Here is a 22318-nt window from a genome sequence, read left to right as displayed (position 1 = left end):
TATACTTGTCCCATGTTCTAACTCTCAAGGAAAAGCAATATTCCTAGTGAGGTATTTTAATAGCATCTCACATAGGTGAACTGATATCCTGCTCTGTGCTGATGAGGGCCAAAAGCCTGAAACAGATCTGTCCGCAGGTGTCTCTGGTGTCATGCCAGGCTGGCTTCCAGAAGATACCATGACCACTGTCTCCTCCATATGCATGTGCGTACTTCAAGTTACTGGGATCGAAGGCCATATAATCAGCCAAAGGGGGCCAGATTTATAACAGTTAGTATTATGGCAGCCACGTTTGCATTATTCTCCAGGACTAACTACGGATATGCCGCGTCGTTATTGCATCCTTCATCTCTTCTCCAGTTATCCTCAACCAATGATGTTACTAGAGCACACCTTTCATTAATGTTGTCTGTCCTCAGGGTGTACACCCGGTCTATGTGGGAGATGTGGAACACAGGCTCATCGCTGGATGGGTCACTGGGCAGCTTCACCAGCACTTCATTTAGGAAAATTGGCTTTAGGAGACAAAGAAATCATATCAAAAATTAACAGGGCTAAAACTTCATTTTATGTTGATTTTTTGCAAGTGAAAAGAAGTTAAACAAAATCTCTGCATAGAACAAACTTAAAGGATATGTCCATCTTTTCAGCAATTTTTTTTTTTTGGTCCAATGAATCTAAAATAAAAAGTGAAGCAACTTTGCAAACAGTCTTGATGAAAAGTCGTTTTGTGTATACAGCTCCTATGCAAACCTATATACACCAAGTTAATGCAGCTATTTCTCCGTGGTTACAGACTACAAATAAACCCGGCTTGTTGTCTGACCTAGTCATTCAGTCCCCCCTGATTCTCTCTAACCTACTCAGAATTATATAGTCACATCCCCAAAGAGACTCTGAGACGATTATCTCTTAGAAGCTTGCACAGTCATAGCAGTGTGAGAGAGGGAAAGAAACATAGGCTACAGCAGTAAGAGAAGGGAGGGGGAGAGAGCAGTATTACAGAGAACACCCACTGTGCTCTGAACCTGCAGCTCCACTAACAGTATATCAGTGACAGCAGGTCTGGAAAATAATAGCAATATAGAAATCAGCCAACAACATAGTGCAATTCGAACATCTCCAGATACTCCGGTATGCAGTATACCTAGAAATCATTTTCCAATGACAATTGTGCACATATGCTTTAAATTAGACAAATTTGAATGCATCATTACTACTTGCGAATATATATATTAGCAAAAAAATGAAAGTATTTGTCATATTTAAACATTTGAGTCCTTTTCCTAGTGTGTCAATAGTGTTATTTCTTGTAAGTCTGCTTTCACACATGTAACATTTTGATGCAGTTTTGAAGCCAATGTCAGGTGTGGATCATAAAGGGAGAGGAAGAATAAAGATTATGAATCCACTCCTAGTTGTGGCTTCAAAAAACTGCATCTAAACAGCACATGTGAAAGCACCTTAAAGAGTTCCTCCAATTATACGACAACTTTCAATAAATCAATAGTACAATCGAATATAAGAAACCTTGTAATATATCTTAGAGAAAAATGCCTTTTCCTCCACTTTCATCTACCTTCCCTGTTTTCCTAACTGTTCACTCACTCAGAATTCACTCGTAGAAGAGTCACTGAGAGATCAGGTTAGAGCTACCCATAGAAGTCTAAGGAGAGGGCAGTGGGAGGAAAAAGATGGAGACATGTTAAGACTGCATTTTCACGCCACAATCAAAATGTGTTTTGTTTTCTTTGCAGCAATTTGCGATAAAATGGCACAGGTTGGCACGATATTCAGGAAAAACGCAATAAAACCAAATTTTAAACGTGACAGGAAAATCCAGCCCATCAGTCTCATATACACAGCATAAAAAGAAGATTCATTATACAGGAGTATGTCAAAAGCAGTATAGCTGAGATTCCAGCGGTGGAACGAGGTATAACACGTAGCAGTAATGAGCAGTGCAGCTGAAAATTCTGTACTGGGGTGTGATACTGTACAACACTTACTATAAGCAGCATGGAGTACATTATACAGCAGTCAGGAGCAGTGTAGCTGAGACTCCAGCACTGGGGTTAGATACTGTATAAGGCATAATTTACACGTGCGTGATATACGCGCGTGCGACCCGCGTGCTTTTCACGCGGGTCGCACGGACCTATACAAGTCTATGTGGCAGTGCAGACAGTCCGTGAGTTTTGCGCAGCGTGAGTCCGCTGCGTAAAACTCACAACATGTTCTATATTTCGCAGTTTTTCACGCATCATGCACCCATTGAAGTCAATGGGTGCGTGAAAACCACGCATGCCGCACGGAAGCACTTCCGTGCGAATTGCGTGATTCGCGCAACTGCTGTCAAACTCTGAATGTAAACAGAAAAGCACCACGTGCTTTTCTGTTTACAAACATCCAAACGGAGTGTCATAATGATGGCGGCTGCGCGAAAATCACGCAGCCACGCATCATACACTGATGACACACGCAGCTGTTAAGTGCCTTTTGCGCACGCAAAATGCGTTTTTTGCGCACGCAAAACACTGCGGTTTTTGCGTGCGCAAAACGCACACGCTCATGTAAATCAGGCCTAACACTTACTAGAATCTGCACCAGCATGGAAGAGATTATAAAGCAGTAATGAGCAGTGTACCTGTGAATCCAGCACTAGGGTGAGATACTGGATTAAGGCCCATTCACACGAGCGTGAATAGCATCCGTGTGCTGCGCATGGAAATCACGCACAGCACATTGATCCATTGATTTCAATGGGGCCGTTCACACATGTGTGAGTTCTCATGCAGTGAGAGTCCTCTGCGTGAAACTCACTGCATGTCCTATATTGGTGCGTTTTCACGCACCTACGTGCCCTTTGAAGTCAATGGGTGCGTAAAAACCATTCACCACACACAGAAGCACATCCATGTGCGCTGCGTGATTTGCGCATCAATTCGTTTGAAAAAAAAATTTTGCTTTGCCACTCGCAAAGCACACTGATGCATAACGCAACACACATGGACCAGATTCACGCGTGTCTTTCACGCATGTGAATCTGATACGATCGTGTGAATGTAGCCTTACTAAAAGCAGAATGGAAAACATAATACAGCAGTGATGAGCAGTGTAGCGGAGACTCCAGCACTGGGGTGAGATAGAACACTCACTAGAAGCTACATCAGCATGGAGAGTATACAGCAGTAATGAGCAGTGTAGCTGTGAATCGAGCACTGTGGTAAAACCGTAAAACACATAACAGGATATGGAAAAAAAAAAAAACACTTTCCCCAAGCCATGCGCACCTTCAGGGACTATTTGCTGTTAAATGGACGCGTATAATTTTGCATCCATATCCCTATTGGCTATTATGCCTACAATAAAATCGCTGTTTACGCTTGCTTTGCGCCATTTTCAGATCCCAAGTACCAGCTAAAAGGAGGAGTCAGCTAAATGGTATCCTTTCTTCTTGGGCGTTCTAGCAATGACGTCGGTGGCGCAAAGTGCACATATTTGGTATCGTTATACACGGGAGAGAACCAGGATTAATATGCTACATAAATTCATCTGGTTAAACTAATTAGGCTAAACGACAAAAAGAAAAATGAAAGAAATTAGCATTTTCCCCCAATATTTTGGACACATAAAAGCTAAAAATGTAAAAGATACCGATTATGTCTCGGTACCACATTATGGACTTAAGTCCATAATGTGCCCAAAAAGAGGAAAGGAAACCTGTTTGGCCAAAGTATAAAACGAAAAAAAAATTCACCCTTAGAATGTGTCATTCCAAAAAGTGGGTTAAGCTTGTTCTCTTACAGAATGAATAGAACGTGTCATCTGACGAGAGGTGCCCAAACTTTTGCATGTGACCGCATATCTAAATTATAAAGGACAGTTCAGCTTTAAAGTAGTAAATTGAAAGTGAAAAGAGAATCAGTAAATTTAACTCCTCGGCTTCTCCTCTAGGGTCATCCAGCTTTCTTAGAAAGAGATATAACCAAGAAATGGCTGACTAGAAGACACATATATATATACATACACACATACATACACACATACACACACACACACACACACACAATATCAGAGTGCGTCCTCCATGCGGGACGGTTTTCTTACCGTTTTGTACATCTTGTACTGGGCAGTGGTCTTTGGGCTAAAGAGCCTGTCTGACCCCGAGGAGACAAACTGCTTGACCATATACGTGAGGAGCAGGAAGTCATTGAAGAGAAATCCGTACAGCTCCTTGTTGCTCTTGGTCTTGTACAGTTTGCCGCTGTGCAGGATCTTGCGGGGCCCCAGGCAGTTTGTCAGGGAGTTAAAAGTGATCTGCTGTAAAATGCAAAAAAGGACAAACTCTGTGACGGGAAGGAAGGACAAAGCACGGAAACGGCAAGTAAACATATACAATCGATCGGTGATGGTCAAAGGGGTGGCGGGACACAAGAAAACATAGTGCATTACATAGAATCATACACCGCACTCCTCACCTACGCGCAGCGCAGACCACTCCTCACCTACGCGCAGCGCAGACCACTCCTCACCTACGCGCAGCGCAGACCACTCCTCACCTACGCGCAGTAGCTCCTTTTTTCACCTACACAATGGAGCGTATTTCTTACCCAGTAGATATGTTACCGCAGCATGGTCAGGACTGGTTTCCCTACCTCAGTTAGTCCATCACACTGAACATGCGCCTGTGTCCATTCCAGTTTATCGGAGTTCTCTTTTTCTCGCACGCCTTCATTGACTTGAGAGCACAACTCCTCTGACCGCTCCAGCGCATCCCGCAAATGACCACGGTCACGGTGAGTGTCCGCTGTATTTTCCAGGATCTGGGAGAAACATAAGGATCAGAACTGTTGGCTGAGGATGGTGTTACCTGTCTGTACATGGACTAGGCTGGACACTCACGTTCTTTAAGATGAGAGGGTACCGAGTGATCCTTTGCATAGGTTTGAGCAGGAAACTGGACAGAGGCATTCCCTTGCAGCGCGGGTCAGTGGCTAGTCTCTGTACAGCAAGCAAACAAGAGGATTAGACAAAGAAAAAGAAGGCGACAGCATAAAATCAACAAAGGACATAGTGGGTTATTTCAATGAAATCCCAGTATTCGTAAGCTCTTGGATAACCTTGAACTAATAGGACATTAAAGGCCTGAGGTACTAAAGGCGTTGTGCAGGCACGGACAACTGATGACCTATCCACAGGATAGGTTATCAGTATATGACACCCGGGCCCTGCACCGATCAGCTGCTCCGGATGATATGCAGGGTATGCAGTATTCGGAGCCAGCTCGGTCGCGATCCCGTGACTGGAGCCATCCGCTTCCAGCATGGACATCCGGTGCCCGAAGGCAGCCGGAGCAGCTGATCGGTGTGGGGTCCGGGTGTCGGACCCCCACTGATCATATACTGATAACCTATCCACAGGACAACCCCTTTTAGTCCCCCTTAACATAATACCACATCAAGGGGATCATGTGGGAACTCCCACTGCCCACGTGATCACCACTCCGGTCCTGGTGGTAGTTAACCTCCAGCTGTAGGGTCCCATGCTGCAGTTTATAATCTATTACAAATTGGTGAGTCAAGAAATGGAGTCCCCTATGCACCAACCTTTAGATAATCCTTAAATTCAGGTACTTCATCAGTTTTAGATTGCAATAGGGCGGCTCCATTTAGCTGGCAGCTGCAGAATCGGATATAAGCTTGCATATGTGACAGCTCAGTGACTAAAATGTCTCCAATCATGTCCACTGGCATCTTCTCCCCTCCAGTCTTCTTGCGCACTCGTAATGCCCTGTGAGAATTGCAACAATGTGAGAATATACAGACTCAGGGTGTATTAGACTGATGAAGTAGCGGGAGTTTATCAAATTGTAACTTGCTTATTAAAAGAAACAAACCTAAATGTGCACAAAAGGCAGAAGATCTTCTGATATATCATAGATACATGTGAGACGATCACGATTGTAAAGTCTGGGATCTCGTACCACAAGTAACAGAAATCTCAGAAGTACCAAAGGGGTTAGATCTCTATATAGGGACCTTTTAATCTGGAAATCAGTGATGGTGCAACATCCCAGATTGAACCCATGGGATCTTCTCACATGTATCTATGACATTATTTAATTTTGACTACATTTCCCCTTTAAATTTAATGTCTGGTTTAGAAAACCCATTTTCAAATATCCCTTTACAGAATTCTAAGTGAAAAGAAGGAAGTCTCTCATTCAGGACCATATATCAATAAGCTGAAGCATAAAGTGGCTCTAAAGAGTGTCCCTTGTTCTGGAGGACCCAGCCTATACATGTCCAACCCTTTGATTTCAATAGGCACCAAGTAATTCTTCAGTTGACCTGCGGTGGTGCTGCAGCAAAATTGAACACCAGCTTTAACCTGTAGGTGAACCTGTTAGACGATCGCTGGAGAACCCAGCAGTTAATTTTTGAGGACTGTCCAAAGCAAAGAACCCCTTTAAGTTGGCCATACGCATCCCAAGCTTATGATTTAACCGAGAGAAGATCTGGTCTAGGAGAGAGACGGAGAGACAGAGAGAGCGAGAGAGACTCTTTGTAACTGCTCTACACTCTAAGCCCTGGTCTACAAAGGGTTCACAAAACATGTAGACTCACTTCAGTAACTTTGTGTTGGACATAATGAGCTCCTTCCAGTTGACAAATATCATCGCCATTTCCGCCTCAGTTAGGACACCGGACTCTGCCATTGGTTTCTGGAACACCTAAAAAAATCCAAAAGTATTCGCAAAAGGCCATCTATACATAAAATAACAGCCATACCACCTACTACTGGACTGAAGCCGTCCATCATAGGTTCGTGGGAGAATATAAGGACTAAAATGCTGGGGCTGCCTGTACTAGCCTGGGGGAAAAAGATGGAGTTGGGTGTGCAAATCCAAACCCTTAATACAGAAGAGTGCAAAGTCTCATCATCAAGTCAGATGTGTTCAGGGCAGGCTGTGTCTTGTAGCTTACCTCAACCACAAGCTGAAGATCGTCCATGTATCTCTCCTCAGTCTGTATCAGCTCATGTATATAGCCTTGCCGCTTCCTCTCCATGGGGTGCATGGTGTCCAATGTCTGGAGGTCAGCACACCCTGCAAAAAATACACTATCGTTCACAGGCGGCCTATTGAGCAGAGGGGTTTCGAATAAAAACCCAGAAGTTAGCTATGGTGATAGCCAAACAATTTGTCTGCCTTCCCCCTTAAAAAGGAAAGTCTCATGTATTCAATTATAGTTTCATTAATTATAGTTAAGTTTGTAAAAGAGATAGTTTTTTAAATTAAATTGTTACATTTAAAAGGGCACTTAAAAAAATATAATAATAATTCCCTGCGGAAGGCCATATTGGGCACAAGATGTTTGTGCTTTATGGCAGTTACAGTGCATGAGAGGTAATGGTCAGAAAAGTGTCCATAGAAGGCAGCCTGGCATTGAACTGCTCATAGTGGCGATCATCATCTGCCAATAGGGGAGCTCACTACATACAGAATTATACAGCTCCCATTGAGTTTAATACTAGCTGTATAACCCTATATGCTGTTCGCGCCCCCTAGTGGTAGATCCATGCAGCCAGAATAATAGGATTTATCAACTATAAGATCCGACTATGCAGCTATATTAAGAAATTATTCAGCAGGGCCTAGAATTAGAATGGAGGACAATAATGTTAATAATGGTTTAGTATATTAGGCAGAGCTCTCAGTAAAGCATGGAGCTCCTATGCTTTCCGTTGGGTCAGGGGCCCTCACCTTCCTTTTATTTTTATCCCACATAATGACAGTACATTGGTCACTTGGCCAATAAGGGACTGGCAGCATGAAAAGGTGAACTACGAGCCTTGGGTTCAGGATTTAAGGGGTTGTGCGCTTTGGACAATCTCTACTCGTTGGAAGAGTTAATTGACAATAAGTTGATCACCATTTCCCCCCCTCCCCCCAGCGATCCGCTGTAATCTGTGGTGAAACCTGGCATTAAGTGTTCAATTTCCCTGCAGCACCACCACAGGAGAGATTAAGCACTACAGTTTCCATTCAAATCGATTTGTGTGATGCAGGACAAGACAGGTCCCCCAGAACGAGAGTCGCTCTTTGTAACCGTTCTCCACTCTGGCCAAGAGATGAGGATCCTGAACACAGGACCCTCCTCAATTATCTCACAATTTCCTAACGTATTGAAATAGGTTTTCTAAACTTGACAATCCCTTTAAGATCAAATAAGCAGTGATAGCCATGCTTCAAGGTTGATACAACTTATGGCTTAGTAAAGAAAACAGTAAAACAACTCCTCCCAAAATGCAGACAGCTGCAGGCTGTTAGGGCATGCTGGGAGTTGTAGTTTCACACCAGCTGGAAAGCCGTGGGTAGGAGATCACTACTGTAAGAATTACAAAAGTGGTTCTTTGTCTCTCAGGACAGAACAGGAAGATACTTGACATTAGTCATAATTTAACAATCATAAACGATTCCAGACCTGACACAAGGAATGCGAGCGGTGACGTCCTGGAACGCAGCCGTATAATTAATGACATTATTTTCAGACTGAAATGGCAACAAACATTCTGTTTATCTTCATGGAACGCAAAACAAAAAACGACTGTAAGGCCCTGTTCACACGGCAGATTTTGAGTGGCTGATCCCGCTGTAAAAATATGCCGCAGAATTATCCCTCCCATTGGTAGGAGGTTCAGGCGGAATTCGCCCTGAAGATCGAGCAGGACGCCTTTTTTTCCCGGTAGCTGAAAAAAAATCATCTTGCGGGAAAAAGAAACGTCTGGCTCCCATTGAAATCAATGGGAGGCAGAATTTTGCGGCTAGAATCCGCCGCAAAAATTCTGTTGTGTGAACAGGGCATAAGAAGACAGATGATAAAGCACCTCAACCTAACACGAGGGACCCACTGCTCAACCTAACACGAGGGACCCACTCCTCAACCTAACACGAGGGACCCACTCCTCAACCTCACACGAGGGACCCACTCCTCAACCTCACACGAGGGACCCACTCCTCAACCTCACACGAGGGACCCACTCCTCAACCTAACACGAGGGACCCACTCCTCAACCTAACACGAGGGACCCACTCCTCAACCTAACACGAGGGACCCACTCCTCAACCTAACACGAGGGACCCACTCCTCAACCTAACACGAGGGACCCACTCCTCAACCTAACACGAGGGACCCACTCCTCAACCTAACACGAGGGACCCACTCCTCAACCTAACACGAGGGACCCACTCCTCAACCTAACACGAGGGACCCACTCCTCAACCTAACACGAGGGACCCACTCCTCAACCTAACACGAGGGACCCACTCCTCAACCTAACACGAGGGACCCACTCCTCAACCTAACACGAGGGACCCACTCCTCAACCTAACACGAGGGACCCACTCCTCAACCTAACACGAGGGACCCACTCCTCAACCTAACACGAGGGACCCACTCCTCAACCTAACACGAGGGACCCACTCCTCAACCTAACACGAGTGACCCACTGCTCAACCTAAAATGAGGGACCCACTCCTCAACCTAACATGAGGGACCCACTTCTCAAGCAGGAATCTGATGTCAGAACACTTAAAGGGGTATTCCGTTTTGAGCAAATAAAGTTTATTCTATGTGTAATGAAAAGTTGTCCAAGGAACCTTCATGGTTTGCTTTTAGTGGACGCCGAGGAGTTTACCTGGTAAGTATATGGACTTATTTTTAGACATTTAGAGCATAATGGGCATTGTAGAAGTTGGAAAACCCCATTACATTCAAGCATCTAATACGATTGCCGGTTTAAACCATGCTCTTTACGTACAGGATGGTTCCTTGTGAATTGATTGGCTGAGAATCACCATGTGACAACATCCACATCAGCTCAAAAAAGCATTGGATGTTGTAGAATGGTGCCTCTCGGTACAGATTGGGTAGTCAAAGGGGTACCCCAGGAGGGGAACATTTTTCAGGGGTTCCCCAAGGTTGGGAATTACATCATCAGGGGAACGTCAGAGACAACTGGTCTATTTAAACAAAGGATTAAAAGATCAACATGACACCGTTCTATCATCTCCATCACGAACAAAGAGGTTTGGTCTAAACAATAAGAATTTACAAGCTTCATGAATGTCGCTTTATATTATATTACGCTCATTGGCATTCACACAAGCGCTGCAGCCCTAATTACGACAATTAGCCATTTCATAATGATGATATCACTGTACACACAACATGTGCTAATAGGGAGTAACGCTTCCAGGGAGGGGAAGAACATGGGAACGCTTTATCCCTGCAGAGTGTGTACAGTAGAATATAATATATATATACATACACACACACATCGTTTTGGTTAGAAGGTCCCCAAACGATAAGATGATCATAGATACCCCTGCGATCAGCTGTAATTTGTGGGAGAACCCGGCAGCAAGTGTTCAATTCCTCTGCAGCGCCACCACAGGTGAAAGGAAGAATTACACAGAGATGCTATTTGTAGCCGCTCTTCACTAGATGAGAGTACTGAATGGGGTTGCCTCTTTATGAACTCAGAAATGCCCTGATAGGGTATTTGAATGTGGGTGGTCTAAACCAGACAACCCCTTAAAACTCTGAAGGGACTTTACTCATGTCTTAAACAGGACACCAGAGGAGATGTAAAAAACAAGTTAATTTTTATTTGTCTTTTTGTTTTTATGGTTTCAGACTCCCTAATGGTCAGCTGCACAATGCTTAGCGAGCGCTGTGTATGAAGAAGATAAAGCAGACGTTCTGCTTTCTCAACTGGACCCAGTGATTATGTTATGGCTGGAGGATCCGACTAGTCGTGACGGAGCTTCTGGTTCCAGTTAGGCCTGTTTTGCCCTGTAACTATGGCTATGCAGCTCCAGATACATGGGAAAACCTAGCATGTAAAAAAAAAAGTAAAAAATACTAATAAATTAGAAAGACCTTAGTAAAAAAAATAACCCAACACAAAACAATATAAAAAAGTGCCAACCATTTAACAAGCAATTATGTCAAATTGTTAACTGCATTGGGAAATGTAGTACATGGCAGTATGGAAAGCATCAATGTGGACTCAGCTCCATCAAGTGGAACGTCCATATACCCTTGGGTTGAGTCCAAAGGCCTTTTAAGACCCAAAATACCTAGTGTTTTTAATGAAGGGGTGAGGCGGAGTTTGGTTAAAGTGTAGCTAAACGTTTGACAAATTTCTGACATCTCATAGTGACATATCAGAAGTTTGGATTGGTGGGGGTCTGAGCACTGAGACCCCCACCAATCGCTAAAACGAAGCAGCTGAAGCGCTCGTGTGAGCGCTCAGCCACTTCGTGTCTGTTCGGCTATTACTGGAAATAAATGTATCGGTGTACGGACTCAATAGAAAGTCTATGAGCCCGTACACCGATACATCGGCTTTCCGGAAAAAGCCAAACAGAAAGATCGCGGATGTGCGCTCACACGAGCACTTCAGCTGCTTTGTTCTAGCGATTGGTGGGGCTCTCAGTGCTCTGACTACCACCAATCCAAACGTCTGACACGTCACTATGACATGTCAGAAGTTTTTCAAACGTTTAGCTACACTTCAAGGGTATTTGTAAGGGGCTAGGGCTATGAATTAAATGAAGCGCTATTTTGCAAAAATCCAACTTAAAACGTCAAATCGACTAGAGCGTGTGAATACAGCCTTAAGGGGAAAACAGCTTGCAAAGTGGAGGTAAGGAAGCCTGGCCGTAATCTACACAATTTCTTACATGGTCTGTCTCACTAAGGGTGCAGAAGTAGTGTGCCATGTGGCCAAGAACCGTGTGGCAAGACTGCCCAGCCATATGTACAGGCCAAAAACCTCATTACAAAACCGCGTGCTGCACTGCTGATATGTGTACAAGCAGCTTAAGACAACACCTTTCTATATACCCTATTACGACACATGGACGCCAACAGTAGGGGGTCCCACTCCGGCTGACCTGGCCCCATCCATGTGCTACATGCATGGCCATTCATTTGAATGGGAGCCATGTAATACTACTTTGCCTGTGCAACAGCTGTATGGCCGGCCATCGCTTCCCCAGCATCAGATGTATGGACAAATTCTGGACCGGCTTCATTTCAATAAGGGGTTGTCACGATGAGACAACCTCGTCTCTAAAGGAGGATCCGCTTGTGATCATCCGTTACAACCAGGGGAACGGGTGTTGTGCTGATACTGTACCTCCTAAGCGGGAGCTGCCCTTGTGGCTAAAAGAAGGGTGTCTAGGGCAGGGGACCCACCCTAAAAGGGCACATGGACAGATGATGTCTCAATGGGCACACATAAGTTATATATAATGGTCCTGTGCCTTAGAATATGTGCATCGCAGGTTAAAGCTGGATACAAGTGTGACTGTGAACCTGAAGGATGAGTGTCCGGTTAGTCTTCGCTATTCTCACATACACAGCGATCATGGAGTGCAATATATACGGTAAATGCAGCGGCAAAAGCAACGTGCCTTTAATCCGTTTTTCTACCTGTATTTTACTTTTACCCACATCTTATCTCCACTTTCTCATCTCTCAGCTATGTCATCTTTTTATTACATCCAACAATGTCCGCTTGTTGAATATTCCACTAGATTTCCCTATTTAAACAGCTACTTTTGCATTTATGTTTTATTAAATCACAAGTAGACAAAAATGCAAATGTGCAAAAGTGACAGGTACTTCGTATGTTATTCATTCTCAGACATTCTCCGTCTGCATCCTCTGCTTCGCACGATTATAAAATGGTGCCCTTGTATTGGAATAAAGCGTATTTTCAGGGATTTGAACAAAACATGTTGAGGATATATATTAGGGCGTACAATGAAACTATACTTGTTTGTATGGTCATATGCAGTTATAATATTTTAGATATTGATTTCTGTTGAAAACCAAGTAGGAGGAGAAGTTAGCTACTTCCTCCCTCACTGATGTGACCAATAAACACTTCCCAGCATTCTGTGTTTTCGAACTGGTCTTATATACAATACCTATAGGCTATAAATCAGGCTGAATGCTCCGGGTTGTCTGTCGAACCCGGATTGAGAAATAAACATTTGGTCACAGATAATGTTCTTTATTCTACAGGGATAGGTTTGATCAAACATATCTCACAGGGAAAGGTATAACAGGGTTCTCTCACTAGTTTTCCATGCTGTTAATCATAGTTAGAGAGTGGGGAGAGGATCCACTGGGTGACCAAGAATTTAGCCCAAGAAGAACGAATATGACTGACAATCGTGGCTGGCAGACAGCTACTTCCTGTCGCAAACTGGAGACGTCTGGAGGACAAACAGCTGAGCCCTTAAAATAAAGCCTACACGCAGTTACTGCACAAAAGGATTTTTGGTCAGGTTTTCACAACCTCCGGCATGCATTTCTTATAACCGTCTACCAGTCTCCGACACCGACTGGGCATTTTTTTCCCCACTCCTCCATAGCGAAATATTTCAGCTGTGCGTGGTTTCTTGGTTGCACAGCCCATTTCACAGCAACTCGATGGGATTTAGATCCGGGCTTTGACTTCGCCATCTCAAAAAATAAATTTCTTGCATTTCAGCCATTCTTGGGTGGATTTACAGATATGTTTTCGGTCATTGTAGAATTGTAAGGTCCACTTTCCACTAATCTTCTGACAGAAGGTCTCATATTATCCTCAAGCACCCTCTGGTACAATGAAGAATGAATGGTGGATTCTATGATGGTGAGCTGCCTAGGCCCTGATCCAGCAGAGCAGCTCTAAAACAGAACACCTCCACCACCATGCTTTACAGTGCTGGTATCAGGACCTTCTGGTGAAATTCTCTCTTTTGTATTTGAAAAACATGTCTTCTGGTACTGTGGCCAAATAACTATCTTTGCCCTCTTCTTTCCACAGCACATTGGGCCAGATTTACTAAGACTGGCGTTTCATATGCCACTCTTAAACAGAAGAGCGTTGGGAGTAAAATGCGCCAAATTTACCAAGAGGCACAGATATTTCCCACTCAAACTACTGTAACCAAGCATGGATCAGTGTAGTAAAGTGATTCATTGGTGGATTCAGGGTCGTTGTGTTCACTTCAATCTCCTAACAGATGGTCTCACATTATCTCAAGCTTCTCCTGGTACAATGAAGAGTTTATGGTGGAATCTATGATCGCGTGCCACCCAGGAGCAAAGCAGCAGACCAAAAGAATTCTACCTCCATGCTTTACAGTGCAAATCCATGCTCTTATCATTTCCCACTCTGACACTGAACACTACTTTGTTACAGTAGTCTAAGAGAATGAAAAAAACAAACTACAGGAGACAAAAACCGATGAATATGTCCACTATAGAGCACTATGTGATATGCCAACATATTACTCAGAATTGTGCCGAGAACTTCGTCGCCCTGTCCCCAATGGGGCTCAAAATCGAATTCCCTTATCTCTGATACACAGTAAGCCCAATTTTAAAGGTAGCCAATGAACCTATCAGTATATTTCTGGAGTGGAGGAGGAGGAGAACCAGCAGCAAACCTATGCTAACACAAGGAGAACATACAAACTGATGTTGCTTTTGGTTAGATTCGAACCGGGGACCTCAATACTGCAAGGTAACAATACTAACCATTGAGCTACTATGCTATAATAATAATTGGCGCCAATATATACCAACAATTTTAAACAATGCAGGTTCTTTCATTTCCACTCTAACTCAGGTGAGACTGGAACAATCCCATTATGTTGGCTTCCGTTCAGTATTGGCCTCGGGATATACCGGAGGACGTACATGAAAACGGCATGGAAAACAACAGATTAAGTACTTACAGCTGTCCAGACTTGTCCTCAAACCTCTAACATTCCGGTTATAGTTCTCAGTCAACAAGCGTAGAGCCTCCTTCTCCTTCAGGATCAAAGGGTTGGAGATAGATCTATAAGCCCTAGGATACATTTCATCGCTGTCCTTCGCCGCCGCAATACAGAACATCAATTTCATGTTGGAGTTTGAGGAGCCCTGCTCCTCCTCATGTAACATTACAGGCACATGGAAGATGTCCCAGCCATCGGAATGCTGCTACGGACGTGTACCTGAACATCGCTATGAATCAGATGCACCCGTCCGGTAGGACGATACAAGGAAATATCCCTCATGGCAACTTCAACGTGACGGCTTACAGTCATCCTCCAAACCCTCTATGACTACATGACATTCTGGATATCCATTAGGTACAGTATGTCAAGTGAAAAAAAAAGTCTTACTTCGACAACGTCTAGTGAAAGTGATAAATCAAGGGGAAGGATTTCCAACTATTTATTTAGTAGTTAAAAGGGCAACGCCAATCAGAATGTTGCCAGGTAATCTCAATTGATCATGTCTTATGGCTGAGGGAAGCTATGGCTGGCCATAAAATTTCTCTGCAGCGGCCACTGCAGGCCAAATGTAGTATTACATGCTGGATATTCAAGTGGATTGGGGAGCATGTAGTACAAAGAATGGGTGGGTCCGCTGAATTGAGGCTCTTTAAAGGCATGGTGTCGCCCCAAAAACATGTTTTTTTTTTAAAATTTAAACATTTAGTGTGTGGGTGATTAAACATTGTTCAAATTTTTTTTATTTTTTTCGCGAGTCAGGAAATATTATAAATTTTTTCAAATTTATAATACTACCCATTTTTGGTCACTAGATGGAGCTAGTTGGAGCTAGTTCCCAAAATTGCAGCATTGCAACATTGGGTTAAAAGCTCTCGCTCTAGTGAGCTCTCAGCATCCCCCCCTCCTTTATCCTGGCTAGTGCCGGGATAAACGAGGGGTTTGAAAGGTTTAACCTCCTACACTGTGTGTCGCCATTTTTTGAGGTAACACACAGTGTAGTAGGTTTACATACAGTAGTAAACACACACAAACACTAACATACATTGAAATCGCTTACCTGCTCCTGCCGCCGCGGCTCCCTCCGGCCCGTCCGCTCCCTTTGCTGCCGCTGTTCCATGTGCACAAGTCCGGAAGCCGCGACCGGAAGTAGTAATATTACAGTCCGGCCGCGACTTCCGGTCCACAGGTAAATGGCGCCGGACGGCGCCAATTTCGAATAGGACTGTGTGGGAGCGGCGCATGCGCAGTTCCCACACAGACGCCGTACACGGACGTGAATGGGACGGGAGCCGTTCACAGTCCCTATGGGACTGTGGCTGCCGTACTCCATGTCTGTGTGTGTCGTTAATCGACACACACAGAAATGGAACAAAAAATGGCAGCCCCCATAGGGAAGAAAAAGTGTAAAAATAAGAAACAGTAAAACACAAACACACAAATGAATATAAACGTTTTTATTACAGCACTAACATCTTTAACATATTAAAAAATTATTTGCCATGACACTGTTCCTTTAAGGCAACTTCTCTCTGCTATGGCTAACAAAGCCCTTCCTATGAAGTCCATATGCCCAATCACTTTATAGACAACCCTTTATAATTCCATAAAAAGAAAATCTTAAATTAATTTGGTATATCCCTTCCATGCAATTTTCAACTTTTAATACTCACTCCGATCATACCTCCAGTCGGAGCACAGATTCTCTTTCCCGTAGCAGCTTTCTCCTATGCTCATTCACTTTATACGAGCCGTCAAGAGGAGCAGGGGAAGGGACTACTGCACTGAGCATATTTCAGGCCCAAAAAAGGGTCTGTCACCTTTTAGGACCCTTTTCTTTCTGCAGGCTCTAAACAAGTGATTATTGAATACCCAATGTCTGAAGTCTACCAAGATTGGTCTCTGTTCTGCCACACAAAGCTCTGACATTGCACTTTTATAAAACCAGTGACAGGTGAATAATATTGATTATCTAGCGACAATGGCGCCAGAATAGGAGGGGGGGGGGGGAATTGTGCAACAAGTGAGCAATCCGTTCTTGAAGTTTATGTGTTGGAAGCAGGGAAAAAAAATTGCATCTAGAGGAGTTTGGATCGGTGTTGCCAGACTGGTGGGAGTGCCCATGTGGACCCGTCTGCTGCCAAAAGCACCTACAATGGACACGTGAGCATCAGAAATGGACAATTGAGCAATGGAAGATGGTGGCCTGGTCTGACCAGATACCACAGGACACCTTCAGAGGTCTTGTCTAATCCATCCCACTACTGGTTAGAGCTGCTTTGGCGGCATGGGGGGAGCTACACAATATTAGGCAGGAGGCTTTAATGTTACGGCTGATAAATGTACATGAGATAGAAGTCGGATGAACTCGACGATTTCGGCCGAGGATCTTATGTGTATGGGGGTCTGCCAACATGTCTAATCCTTTGGTCCCCCTCTCTTCATTGAAATAGATGGAGGCATGTTTATGGAGGAGTGGGGGGAAATAGCTGTCGGTTGAATGAGCGTTCATCCAAGATCCATCTCGTGTTTATGGCCAGCTTTAGTTTTACCTAGAAGTATAACAAAGAACTAGAATGTTTCTGAGATGCAGGGTTCTGTATCACACACCTATCCTTTAGACGGGAAGAAATAGTGACTATGGATAAGGTCCATATATCCTGACTAAACGTCTTGTGGTTGACTCACAAATGTTTATATCTTCACAGTATTTTTATTGCTTTATGGCAAACGACATGAATTCTGTGCAGCTGGCAATGCTCTGCACTATATTTTATATGTAAAAATCTCAGGTCTTACCATAATATTATGGTAATATGACATGAGTGCAAACACCAAGAGGAGGCGCTAGTTCCCAGGATGAATATGGGCTATCATGGGGGTGTGTCCACCAAATCTCATTGCCTTCTCTTGGCAGTCAGAGAGGAAATAATAGTGAAGTGTCTGTATATAGGTTGTGTGACCCAGTGACCAGAACACTTTGCTCCCTAGGCTTCAAAATGGCTTACTATGATGGCTACTTCATCTACATAGTTAAAAGTAGGAAGAGCAGCTCTAGATCACAGACTGCAGCTCTGACAAGTGAAATACTGTGCAGCATAAAGGAGGAGAAACATTTTAAGTGGGCTTAAAGCGATTATGCAGGCTCCGCCTTACGATGGCTCAGTATATGTGTGGCAGTTACCTGATCATCTTTCTCTCACTGGTTGTTTAGTCTATACTATAGATTATACCGTGCTGTAATGGAATTGATCTCTCTATGCACTGACTTCCTGGTGAGCTTTTGATAATTCACTGTAAATTTGAACATCGGAAAAAAAATAATAAGCATAATCTGTTTACGACACTCCTATTCATCTCTATGGAGAGGGAGGACGAATATTTATCCTGCTCTCCACCGGAGGATGGGAATTTGGAGCCGCTCTTTCTTAGCAACGCTGGGGGTCACAAAAGGTCGGGCTCCCACCCAACTAAACGTCATGACATGTCGGATTGATGGTCCTTAAAGAGGCTCTGTCACCAGATTATCAAATCCCTATCTCCTATTGAATGTGATCAGCGCTGCAATGTAGATAACAGCAAAGTTGTTTTTTTGGAAAACGATCATTTTTACCCAAGTTATGAGCAATTTTATATTTATGCAAATGAGCTTTTCAATGGACAACTGGGCGTGTTTTCTCGTTTTACAAACTGGGCGTTGTGAATAGAAGTGTACGACGATGACAAATCAGCATCATACACTTCTCATCATTCCCACCCAGCTTCTTTCACTGCAGACACAGCATGACGTCACCCACAGGTCCTTGAACCTTGTCGTCGGACAAAGAAGACACATCGGCTCCAGGCGTCCAAAAGGTTAATATGCTCGTCTCTAGGGAGTTTACTATGCTTACCTGCAGTTGGTAAAAACACAATACACGCCCAGTTGGTAAAAACACAATACACGCCCAGTTGGTAAAAACACAATACACGCCCAGTTGGTAAAAACACAATACACGCCCAGTTGGTAAAACGAGAAAACACGCCCAGTTATCCATTGAAAAGCTCATTTGCATAAATATAAAATTGCTCATAACTTGGGCAAAAATGATCGTTTTTAAAAAAAACTAAAAACTTTGCTGTTATCTACGTTGCAGCGCCGATCACATTCAATAGGAGATAGGGATTTGATAATCTGGTGACAGAGCCTCTTTAAAAGTGAAAAAAAAATTACATTGCATTAGCTTGTCTAATCTTATCTGGACTTAGTTTATCTCTCCATTTGAGTCTAAAGGGGGTTTTACACTGGACGATTATCGTGCAGATGAGTGTTTATAGAATAATTGCCCTGTGTAAACAGGGGAACGATCAGCAGACGAATTAGCAAATGCTCAATCATCTGCTGTCATATCGTTTTAACCCCTTCCTGCTTTGGCCACTTTTGACCTTCCTGACCGAGCCTCATTTTTCAAATCTGACATGTTTCACTTTATGTGGTAATAATGTCAGAATGCTTTCACCTATCCAAGCGATTCGGAGATTGTTTTCTCGTGACACATTGGACTTTAAGTTACTGGCAAAATTAGCTCGATATGTTCAGTATTTAATTGGGAAAAACACCAAAATTTTGCGAAAAATTGCAAAAATTAGCATTTTTCTCAATTTAAATGTATCTGCTTGTAAGACAGGCAGTTATAACACACAAAATTGTTGCTAATTAACATCCCCCATATGTCTACTTTAGATTGGCATCGTTTTTTGAACATCCTTTTATTTTTCTATGACCTCACAAGGCTTAGAACTTTAGCAGCAATTTCTCACATTTTCAAGAAAATTTCAAAAGGCCATTTTTACAGGGGCCAGTTCAGTTGTGAAGTGGCTTTGAGAACCTTATATATTAGAAACCCCCAAAAAGTCACCCCATTTTAAAAACTTCACCCCTCAAAGTATTCAAAACAGCATTTAGAAAATGTCTTAACCCTTTACACATGTCACAGGAATTAAAGCAAAGTAGAGGTTAAATGTACAAATTTCATATATTTTTGCAGAAATAAAATTTTTAATACAATTTTTTTTATAAAACAGAAGGTTTTACCAGAGAAACGCAACTCAATATTTGTTGCCCAGTTTCTGCAGTTTTAGGAAATATCCCACATGTGGCCGTAGCGTGCTACTGGACTGAAGCACTGGCCTCAGAAGCAAAGGAGCACCTAGTGTATTTTGGGGCCTTATTTTTGTTAGAATAAATTTTAGGCACCATGTCAGGTTTGAAGGGCTCTTGCGGTACCAAAAAACAGTCAAAATCCCCCAAAAGTGACCCCATCTGGGAAACTAGACACCTCAAGGAAATTATCTAGGGGTACAGTGAGCATTTTGACAGCACAGGTTTTTTGCATAAATTATTGGAAGTAGGCCCTGAAAATGACAATCTAAATTTTTTCAAAGAAAATGTAGGTTTACCAAATTTTTTCTCATTTCCACAAGGACTGAAGGAGAAAAAGCACCACAAAATTTGTAAAGCAATTTCTCCCGAGTAAAACAATGCCCCACATGTGGTAAACAACGGCTGTTTGAAGACACGGCGTGGCTTAGAAGGGAAAGAGCGCTATTTGGCTTTTGGAGATCACATTGAGCAGGAATGGTTTGCGGAGGCCAGGTCACATTTACAAAGCCCCTGAGGGGAAAAAACAATGAAAACGCCCAAAAAGTGACACCATTTAGGAAACTACACCTCTTGAGGAATTCATCTAGGGGTGTAGTGAGCATTTTGACCCCACAGATGTTTCATAGAATTTATTAGAATTAGGCAGTGAAAATAAAAACAATCCTTTTTCTTCAATAAGACGTAGCTTTAGCTCAAATTTTTTCATTTTCGCAACAAATAAAGGAAAAAAAAGAACCCAACATTTGTAAAGCAATTTCTCCCGAGTACGGCAATACCCCGTATGTGGTCATAAACTGCTGTTTGGGCACACGGCAGGGCTCAGAATGGAAGGACCGCCATTTGGAGTGCAGATGTTGCTGGATTGGTTTCTGGGCGCCTGTGGGCCCAAAACAGTGGAAACCCCCCAGAAGTGACCCCATTTTGGAAACTACACCCCTCAATGCATTTACCTAGGGGTGTAGTAAGCATTTTAACCCTGCAGGCGATTGGCAGAAATTGGTGTGCACTCGATGTTGCAGAGTGAAAATGTTTTTTTTTTCCATAGATATGCAAATATGTGGTGCCCAACTTGTGCCACCATAACAAGACAGCTCTCTATTATGCTGGGTTTCCTGGTTTTAGAAACACCCTACATGTGGCCCTAATCTCTTGCCTGGACAGTCGACCAGGCTCAGGAGTGAAAGCGTACCATGTAAAATTGAGGCCTAATTTGGCGATTTACAAAGTATTGGTTCACAATTGCAGAGGCTCAGATGTGAAATAATAAAAATAAACCCCTGAGAAGTGACCCCATTATGGAAACTGCACCCCTCAAGGCATTTATTAAGGGGTGTAGTGAGCATTTTCACCCCACAGGTCTTTTCCATAAATGAATGCGCTGTGGTGCAAATTCAAAATTTATAATTTCACTAGATATGCCATTCAGTGGCAAATATGTCGTGCCCAGCTTATGCCACTGGAGACAGACACCCCAAAAATTGCTAAAAGGGTTCTCCCGGGTATGACGGTGCCATATATGTGGAAGGAAACTGCTGTTTGGGCACGCTGTAGGGTTCAGAAGGGGTTCAGAAGGGAGGTAGCGCCATTTGGCGTTTGGAGCGTGGATTTTGCTTGGTAATAGTTTTGTTTGGAGTCTTACTGGTGTTTCCGTTTATAATGTGGGGGTACATGTAAGCCGGGCTGAGTATATAAGGGGCATAGTCAGGTGGTATAATAATGGGGTAAAAAAAAACAATAAAGTGATCCATAGATGTGTGTTACACTGTGACACAATCCTTTCTGCACAGGCCAGTGTCGAACTGATACATGGTGTCATTTCTTATCCCCCTTTTGGTCCACACTCCGCGCCTTTGTAGTTTGGGGAATTTTGCTGGGAAGTGTTGTCCTGGTATAATACGGGCACCGTCGCTTCCAGCGGATATGTTTGGGCCCTCCCTTTCCTGGTTCCCTAATTTTAAGTCCTTGATAAATCGCCTCTTCAAACAGAAGAAATGTTCCCCTCGGGCCGGCACAACTGCATATTTTTTTATTTCCTGACTTATTGGAGCCATAACTAATTTTATTTTTCATAGACGTAGCGGTATGAGGGATGGTTTGTTGCGGGACGAGCTGTAGTTATTGGTACCATTTTGGGGTACATGCAACTTTTTGATCACCTTTTATCCTATTTTTTGGGACGCCAGGTAAACAAAAAAACTCAATTTTGGCACAGCTTTTTTCGGTTTTTTTTTATACAGCGTTCACCATGCGTTATAAATTACATGTTAACTTTACTCTTCGGGTCAGTTCGATTCTGGCGATACCTAATTTATAGCACTTTT

General features: G+C 43.3%; 1 protein-coding gene across 6 annotated transcripts in view; it reads right to left on the bottom strand.

The window, feature by feature from the left end:
• Positions 1–22318, bottom strand: part of ITSN2 (intersectin 2) — a 166009-nt gene that overhangs the window by 17439 nt on the left and 126252 nt on the right. For all 6 annotated transcript variants that reach the window (XM_075860980.1, XM_075860983.1, XM_075860984.1 and 3 more), the window contains 7 exons: positions 6990–7111; positions 6630–6736; positions 5610–5793; positions 4906–5004; positions 4659–4826; positions 4111–4323; positions 394–515 (listed from right to left, as the gene is read on the bottom strand). In XM_075860980.1, coding sequence (XP_075717095.1) covers positions 394–515; positions 4111–4323; positions 4659–4826; positions 4906–5004; positions 5610–5793; positions 6630–6736; positions 6990–7111 — 1015 coding nt within the window. The remainder of the gene's footprint in view (positions 1–393; positions 516–4110; positions 4324–4658; positions 4827–4905; positions 5005–5609; positions 5794–6629; positions 6737–6989; positions 7112–22318) is intronic.

Source organism: Rhinoderma darwinii, chromosome 4 (genome assembly GCF_050947455.1).
Source record: "Rhinoderma darwinii isolate aRhiDar2 chromosome 4, aRhiDar2.hap1, whole genome shotgun sequence".
Taxonomy (NCBI): Eukaryota; Metazoa; Chordata; class Amphibia; order Anura; family Rhinodermatidae; genus Rhinoderma; species Rhinoderma darwinii.
Note: the sequence above shows the minus strand (reverse complement) of the source record. Positions and strands in the feature narration are given on the sequence as shown.